Source organism: Fundulus heteroclitus, chromosome 8 (assembly GCF_011125445.2).
Source record: "Fundulus heteroclitus isolate FHET01 chromosome 8, MU-UCD_Fhet_4.1, whole genome shotgun sequence".
NCBI classification, from domain to species: domain Eukaryota; kingdom Metazoa; phylum Chordata; class Actinopteri; order Cyprinodontiformes; family Fundulidae; genus Fundulus; species Fundulus heteroclitus.
In genome coordinates, this window is record NC_046368.1 from 1001478 (window position 1) to 1010502 (window position 9025).

Sequence of the window (9025 nt, forward strand, 5' to 3'; positions counted from 1 at the left end):
AATTTTGATCACCTAAATAATGTTTCAGAGCCGTTTTTCTCATATTTAATTTGCCTGAATTAACACTTTAAAAGTGTCCATAAGATGAAATATTCAACCTTGCCAGATAGTTTTGCACTTTACAAATTTTGTCCTATTGCAATCACAAACTTCATATTATTGGGATTTTATGTCATTAACAAAGTAGCATATAATTGTGCAGTGGAAGAAAAGCACAGTCTTTTGTTTTTAACAAATAATCTGACTTACATTTTTATTCTGCCTCCTTTACTTTGATTACTTTTTTTTGGTTGTTTTTTTTACAGCACTAGTGGCTCATTTTTTGTACAAGGGGCTGACAGGAAAGGGAGTAGAGGAGAGAAACATGCGGCAGAGGACCACAGGTTGGATTTGAACCTGGGTCGGCCACATCGAGGACTACGGACTCCATACATGGGTCATGCTCGCTAACCACTGCACCACCAGGCATGCCCCTACTTTGATGACCTTAAATAAAATACAGTGGTCTTCAGAAGTCATTAAACCCCTATGTGATCTTATTTTGGTTTAAACATAGCAGTTCTGTGAAGACTTCAGAGGCTTGTTGGAGAATATTAAGAAAACGGCCCACTAAAGACCAAGGAACCTAGAAATGTGTGGGAAGTCACAAAAGAGCATAATGCAAGCTTAGGTTAAAATAAACAAAATCACACAGTGCAAGTAGTCCAAATTGGGTGCGAGTGGTCTGCACAGAAGCAGACAAAAAAAAAAAAAAAAAAAAAAAAAAAAAAAAAAAAAAAAAAAAAAAAAAAAAAAAAAAAACTTTCAGATTTGCATTTGTAAAAAGTTGCAAACCTTGCATCATGTCCCTGTTGCTTCTTGAAGTAGTAATGTGCTAAAACATACAAAAATATGAAGGGTTGTAAATTCTTTTGAAAGACAATGTATATACACTAGACTTGGCAAGAGGTCTGTAATCCACAATATGTTCTTTACAACTAAAAATCTCAATGTATTGGCATTGTGTGTCAATGCTATCTTTGGCCTTTCAGTGCAGAACAAAAATCAAAGCAGCTCACCAAAACATCAAGAAACAGAATATCATTTATAAACTTTAAGATGTTTATTTCCATACAAAATAAAACCAAAGTGATAAATGGCAAAAGCACAAAATACCAAAGAACACCAAATTATTTCAAATCCAGAGAAGAAACGAAGCAAGAAAAATTAAAGAAAATTATCGCCTCTTCTGGAAGATGTTGCCCCTTCCAATTCCACCACGACCTCGCCCTCTTGCAGCCACTATAAAGTAAAAAACACAAGCAGTTTTAAACAAAAAAATAAAAATGACTCCAAAGACGTGTGTTTAGAAACGCATGTCTTGTGTTTATATTTACTATTGTAGATCTCCAAGTATCGGTGTCTGGAAGAACAGCTGCCACACTCACCTTGCGCTTTTAGAATAGCCGCCTTTCCTCTTCCCGCTCCAGAACCCTGGTTCTTGTTCTTCATACTCTTTAACATGGGAGCATTCTTTAACATATCAGGTAAGATCAGAAAGCGGATCTTGCTTCCTCGGATGTAGACCTGTTCCAACTGCGCAACCCGACCATCGCGATAGGTCACGGTGATGTTAGACATCTGGGTGGGAAAACAAAAAAAAAAAAAAAAACTGTAAGACCAGCATCAGTGGGTATAACATTATGCAAGGATCACAACTAAAATCCCTCATAGCTTCCTGGTCAGCTGGATTCTAGCTTTTCCTTCCACAACAAAAAGCTAATTCTGCGGTTTGAAAACGTCTCCGGTCCCATAAAGCACACAGCCATGGGATTAAGGCGTTCGGCTCGCTTACCTTCATCAACACTGTTCCCAACTATTAAGCAGCTTTTCAGACCCCTCTAGCGACTATATTCAAAAGCGATAAGCAACAAATCTAGTGAATTTTGTCTGTTTGAACTTTTGGCAATAAGTTAGAGTTTACAGTCTCTTCAGGAAACAGCAAGTGCAGCTGTGAGCCCCACCTACTTTGAAAGGTCTGAAAGGCGGTCAGTCTAGCCGTAAACTGCCTGAAGTCAGACAGACGGCACGACCCGTCTGATTCCCACTGAAAACGAGTCTCGTATGAGCAAAGCTTCCACTAGATTAACAAAGCAGGGCGTAAATATATTATAAATGTAATCTTTAACAGTTAATGGTAATTTATCTGAAACTGTTGCACTTAGATCGTCCCTGTAAATGATTCATACACAGCCTGTCGTTTATTCATCTCTTCCACTGTGGGTGCCTCTGCTATCTCTTGGTTAAAAAAAAAAAAAAAAAAAAAAACAACAATTAGTTTGGATTCAGGTAAAATATTTTAATACATGAAACAATTTCATAGAGTTAATTTTTTTCATAGAGTAAATTTTGAACGACTTTAGTGGTTTAATCATTTTCTGTCTTGTCAATGTTGATATCCCTCTCTCCTACAATATTACATTTTATTCAAAATAGTGTCTTAGCCTTTTGTTTATTTTTTTTTATTTTGTACTTTTGTTCCAAATGTTTAAAAAAAATAAACCAGTCAGTGATCACTTGTTGTTTTTTACCCTTTTGTTTGATTGAAAAAAAAAAGGCATTGATAAAACACCAGACCAATAAGGAGTATCGCTAAAAGAAGCAGTATCATTAAATCATTAACGATACCCATCCCTAATTTAAAGTCTTATTAAAAGTAAAAAAAAAAAAATGTTATATTGTGTTATTTGAAGCATGAAAATATTACTCCATTTGTCAATCCCGTTTAAATTTCCTAACAGACACGAACAACTTGAAATCTAAACTGATCTTGCCGATTACAAAGTAGAGTTTAGCAAATTCAGTGGAATGAAGGTTTTCCACTGGTCTGTAAAGTTTTGCCATTTTTAACTTTGGCCAGTATTTTCTATGATTAATTTCCAAACGCTTTTCTTTCATATCCATGCATCCAAAGCTCTGTGACCCTTAGCATTTTGAGAATTGTCATCTGTGGCAAATGTGGAAGTGTAATGCACCAAGCCTCCAACAGACACTGCAGAGAGTGAATAAATATATTTGCTAATATCGCATCCCAAACAGTCTTTTGCAATATTAGTATTGCACAAAGATATGATAGCAAAAAAAAAAAAAAAACTATTGTGCAGCCCTGATCAGCATGGTTAGATCAGACCTTGTTGTTTGCCATCCTTGTAATGGTTCACTAATCTGGCACATAAAAATGCTTTTAAGCCGATGTTGGCAGCCCACAGCAAAATAAAATGGGGAAAATGTAATTCTTAAATGTCACATTTGGTGACCGAGTACTCTGCTCTCCGCCCCCGTGTGTGTCCAGTGTGAGCATCTGCTGCAGTGAAACCGTTCAACTTACATTAGCGTGTAAAATCCAAGTTCATAACCCTTGGAACATTAGCCAACAATTACTGCGCTCCAAACAGTCCTCAGCCATATGAATATCACAAAGGCAATATATTAAAAATATGTTGTGCAGCCCTAATAAGAAGCAGAATAAACAGATATGGGTGTGAGACAAAGTATTCCAATAGCATATGACATCTACGACATGGGCCAATTTCCCCTCATTCATGAAAACTGCAGAGAAAAAGAAGCCGATTTGGCATGGTTTGTGTACTGCAGCACCAAATGGAAGCAGGGAAAGACAGAACATCTACGTCCAGGTACAAAACGGGGGCCTGAACTGGCAATGGGACAAAACTCAAAACCTTCAGTGGCCTGACATCAGTTGTTTGTTGCTCCAACATATGACGGCCAGCCGTAAAAACAGGCGAACCAACCTGACAATTCATGTTGTCCTCAGCTTCAATCAGCTTGCCTCTGTACACCTCGCCTGTGTTGGTCTCACAGGTCACGATGTGTCCCTCTGCCTCATGCAGGACCTTGATTGGCACGCCGATGGACATCTTTCAACAGCCTTTCACGGACAAAAAACAAAAGCAAACACTTTACTACATCAGCCACAGCATAAACTCTACAAACCTTGCTTCTCCAAATCATAGTTGACGTTCATCAAATAAATATAGGTTTACCAACTTCTGAAGGAAGCTTAGGCGTGAGAGAGGATTGCTGGTACAGTAAATACAGGAAAAATAAGTCACATGTTTGTCTAGCACTTAATGTCACAAAAAAAAAAAAAATCAGATTTGTAACATTGATATTTAAAAAGGCGGGAAGAGGTATGAAACGGGTTTAATGCGCATTGGCTCGTAAAAACAGAACCAACTTGGTTCAAGATGAATTACAGTCGCAGAAATTCTCTCTTTAGCCAAGTTATATTAAATGATTTTTTTTCCCTACAGTTAATAGTTGCATGTTTCATACATGAAGTTCTTAAACATGCACGAACGCCACAAGCATGTATAAAAAGCCCACCAATGTCACCAAGTAGAGATTATCCTTGGCACATGGAGGATAGGATTTACTGTTTAATTTTCCAACTTTAAAAACAGAAGCAGCTCGAGCCTCTCGTGGAATCGGTTGGATCAGCTAAGCGGGACTATTAAATGCTGCTCTAGCTAAACTAAGTGCCATTGCAAGCTACTGATTCTACCATCTTGGATGATTGCAGGTGGATACATAGAAATCTAGCACTTTGGTAATTTAAAAAGCAGCACGCCCCAAACTGCCTGTCGAAAAAGAAGAAAAAATTAACAGGCAAAATAACAACAAGTCATATGTGGAATATTTTCAAGCATTATTTTTTTGTTTTAATTGGCACACCAGAAGTCCAGACACCTGTAGTATATTATAAATCACTGTTTATTAGAAATAAATGCGGTAATAGCAATATTTAAACTCATAGTAAGTAGATAACAATTTTGTTGATCAACTTGAACACTACCAGACATACAAAATAATCATTGCTGCTCTGTAGACATTGTCCCTCCGCATGTAGTAATTACAACTACCATAGAAACATTTCTTGGTGATTTTGCAGAGAAAAGTCGAATGCTAACGTCGTTAGCTCCAATAGCTAACAACGCCACGGTACAATATATCTACTCATTAAAAGAAAACCTTCCGAGAAAATGTGCCTTTAAAGTCGATAATAAATAAACTACAACCAAGTATTCAATAGTTTTACATGTTCTACTTTAAATGTTGACTTTCTATTCATGAAAACCCCAACGGAGCCGCGATAACAATTGAAGCGATTAGCTTCAAAATTACAGCTAATCATCAGCCGGTATTTACACGCAAGCCGACGAGAAGTTATTTTACTGCCAACAACAAAGATTCAGTTTTGCAATTACCTCGATTGTTGTCTTGGAAAGAAGTTATTTTTCTTGCTGTTTCTGCTAAAGCAACTGCAACGTGCGCTTGTCGCTATCAGACCGCTTTTTGAGCCTTTTTCCTGCTACCCACAAAGCAACGAGGGGTCAGAGGGATTGTTTCCGGTAGCGCTGAACGCAGTGCACTGTGGGATATAGAGTTAGTTTCTGATTCTGTACGTTAGGAACCATAGACATAATATAAGAGTAGACGCGTCATTGGGCGGGTTCTGCCTATGCTGCGATGCGTCAGAGCGTCCGCCATCTTAAATGTGGCAAATCTGAAGTTACTCAGTCACTTAAACAGTATCAGAGGGACTTTAATCTCTGAATATACTTTGTATTCGTAGTATTTTGTTTTTAATATTACAAGTTTATTTTCGTATCCCTTTAGCTTCATTCTCCTGAATTTATTCTCCTAAAGAATAAAAATATTTAAAATAATCTAACTTGGCCCTATTACTCCAGGAGTGAAATAATTCTGCAAACTGTGATTATTCTGGAAATGTTCCCCCTTAATTCTCATAATATGATGTTTTTATCATAACATTATCACTTTTGTGTTTGTTTGCTTATTTTTACTTTATTGACCTAGGACTTTTTTTCCTAATATTATTAATTTTACCTCTTTAATACTCACCCAAAAAGTCTGTTCCTAAAGGTTCACATGTGACACGGTTTTTATGAAATAATGAAGACCACAATGTTTGGATTTACCAAATTGATCCTTATATTCATAACACATACACACACAATATATATATATATATATATATATATATTATATATATATATATATATATATATATATATATATATATATATATATATATATATATATATATATATATATATATATATATGTGTGTGTGTGTGTGTGTGTGTGTGTGTATTTATTGCAGCACAGGAATGAGGCATCTTCTCTGATCCACGTTCACAATAACAGAACTCAACTTTTTTCTGCCACATACAATATGGCGGTGACGTTGACGTGCGAACCTGCGCCCTATGACGCGTCTACGTATATATGTCTGTGTTAGGAACAACGTAGAGCGGAACATTTGTGTAAATTCTTTTATTTTTTTAAATGAATAATTTGAATAACAAACTTTCAGTTCTTGTTAAATAATAAAACAATAAATATCGAGATTATGTTACCAGTTACAGTCAAGGAGAACTAGAAAATTCCTAATTTAGTAATGGAAAGAACTAGGACACAACTAGCTGCTACCACAATTTGTAGTGCATAATTCTAAAAGTAGATATTCACAACCAAAAAAAGAATTAGATAGCTACCGCATCTTCCCAGGAGTGGACACGCCGAGCAAATTATTCCTAAAATCAGACAATAATGAAAGAAATGTAAAACATTTCAAGAGCTACATCTAAGATGCCCCGGTTAGCATGTTACAGTACAATTGTACAATATGTGGACGGTGCAATTAGTAAACAACTCAGCAGGTATGGTTTAAAGAGTTGCAAAGAGTCTCTTATCCAATAAAAAAACTAAAAAAAAAAAGTGTGCTTCACAGCCAGATCTGTAAAGTTGCATCTGAATGAACAAGACATCCAGAATAGGGTCCTTTAGACCGACGAGGCCAAAGTGCAGATTTCAGCTGATATACCGTATCAAAAGGCATACTTCATAACAACTGTCAAGCATGGTGATGCAGGGAGATGATGTGGACTACCATGGGACAAGATGATCTTGCAGCCATTGAGCTTGTCTTGAACTCCACTGCATAATACAGTACACAGACTGCCCTCTGGGCCTGTGTTGTGAAACAGCAGTTTTTGTTCAGCAGCTGGAGCTAACATCCTGAGGAAGAAAAGCCTTTGCAAAGACTTCCTCACCTGCTTGAAGGAGAACCTAAAAAATCTCTACCTGCTCCACCTCCTTTCCCAGCTGAATTGTTTGCTGCTCATTATAAATACTTTGGCGTTGTATTCGCCTTCGTTTTAAATTTGACATGGAGCAACTGATGGAAAGGTTTAAACTGAACCTGAGTTTTTTCATTATGAAATCCAGTTTTAATTTTTTTTGGAGGCCCAAAAGAGTTTGCTGAAAGCTACAGGTCTGTACTTGATTTCAATCTCCTGTAATGCATTCCTCTGCCAAATGCCTACGTACTTTGGACACTCTCTGTTGTGGAGCACTGAGACTTAAGTCGAACTTTAAGGTTTCTTACTCAGCCATTGCTTCTTATAAAATATGCTGAGGTAGTTTTTCACCGCCCATAAACCTTCATATAAAAGGCAATTCTCTGTCTTCTTCAACCATATAGACCTACATTACACAAAAACTTACTAGAAGCTATCATCTGTCTCTTTGCGGCCTGTTCCTGAAGTTTGTAACGAACTAGGGAAATCAGCATTCCAGTACGTAGATCCCTCTGCATGGAGTGAACTCCAGAACTCAGTAAATCTTTGAGAGCTCTACCTTAGACAAGTCTAAAGATATTATGTGAAAAGCTGCAGCGTTTGCCAAATTTTCTTATGTCTTTTAGCCCAAATATTGTTTGTAGTTCTGTTCTATTTTCTTTACATGTTACACACACACACATATATATATATATATATATATATATATATATATATATATATATATAGAGAGAGAGAGAGAGAGAGAGAGAGAGAGATAGATCGATAGATAGATAGATAGATAGATAGATAGATAGATATGTACGAGTGTATATATATAGAGATATATATATATATATATATATATATATATATATATATATATATATATATATATATATATAGTATGTGTTTTTCTAAAGTCTTCTGTCTTGCCCTCTCTGGAAACCAACGAGATACACTGACATTAGCTAAAAAGTTCTCTTTTTTTATGCGTATTAGCGATTGACTATATTTTTTTCCAGCACCAAAATGAGTTTTGTCAAAGTCAGTCATTTATTATGGATGGGTCTAAGAAAAACTTCACCCTGAGTATGAATGTAAACAAAATATACACGTGAAAAAACAACCATCTGATATAGTAACACTGATTTGCATCTTCTTTCTGAAAGGACATAAAGCAATTTTTCAAGCTGCTGCCATCATGGCTCCAGACTGACGTTTACAACTTTATGAGATTCCATAAAATAAAAAGGCTGAATGAGATCCCATCAGGGCGCCTCGTGGACCTTTTTTCCCTTCGAGAATGACTCACATTTGAATCGGACATGACCACCTAATTTCCATTAACCTTTTAGCCCTCACCTATAAAAACAAATAATTAATAATTAGAGTGTTTCAATATCTCATGTGCATGACTGCAAGGTTTGCCAAACAACTGATATGCATAGGATTTGAATGCACACCTATAGCACGTGTTCTATACAACCCCGGTGATGTTTATTTTGGGAGATGTGTGTCTGGGATTGCTGTGAGGCACATAAAAGTTACCTAATGTGGGTTTTTGCCACAGAGGACGGGGTTTTTAATGGGGAAAGAGAAAGCATAATGGGATAATAAAAGACATCATCAAATGAAGCTTCATTTGATTTTCATTGCATTTGGCTCATTGACTGGCGTCAGCAGCCAGGATACTCTGTAAACACCTCTTGGATTGTAGTCTGTGGCAATGTGCGTGCAGTTTATATGTGCGTTGATGTGTGTGTTTCTACTGCTCTTTATGTGTGCAAGCCTGATTTAGAAAGTAGTGGACTTACACGTCTAGGAAGAGTTCACAAAGGTCTAATAAATCTGCTGCTTCTTTGGGTGAAAGGTAGCTG

The 9025-nt window shown here is 36.7% G+C and overlaps 1 protein-coding gene across 1 annotated transcript; it reads right to left on the minus strand.

The window, feature by feature from the left end:
• Positions 1-1078: 1078 nt before the first annotated feature.
• Positions 1079-5409, minus strand: snrpd3l (small nuclear ribonucleoprotein D3 polypeptide, like). The gene is made up of 4 exons (XM_021320768.2): positions 5268-5409; positions 3792-3928; positions 1428-1620; positions 1079-1281 (listed from the first exon to the last, which is right to left on the minus strand). Exons 2-4 carry the CDS (start codon positions 3915-3917, stop codon positions 1217-1219), a joined length of 384 nt encoding a protein of 127 aa, XP_021176443.1. The 5' UTR covers positions 3918-3928; positions 5268-5409; the 3' UTR covers positions 1079-1216.
• Positions 5410-9025: the final 3616 nt, after the last annotated feature.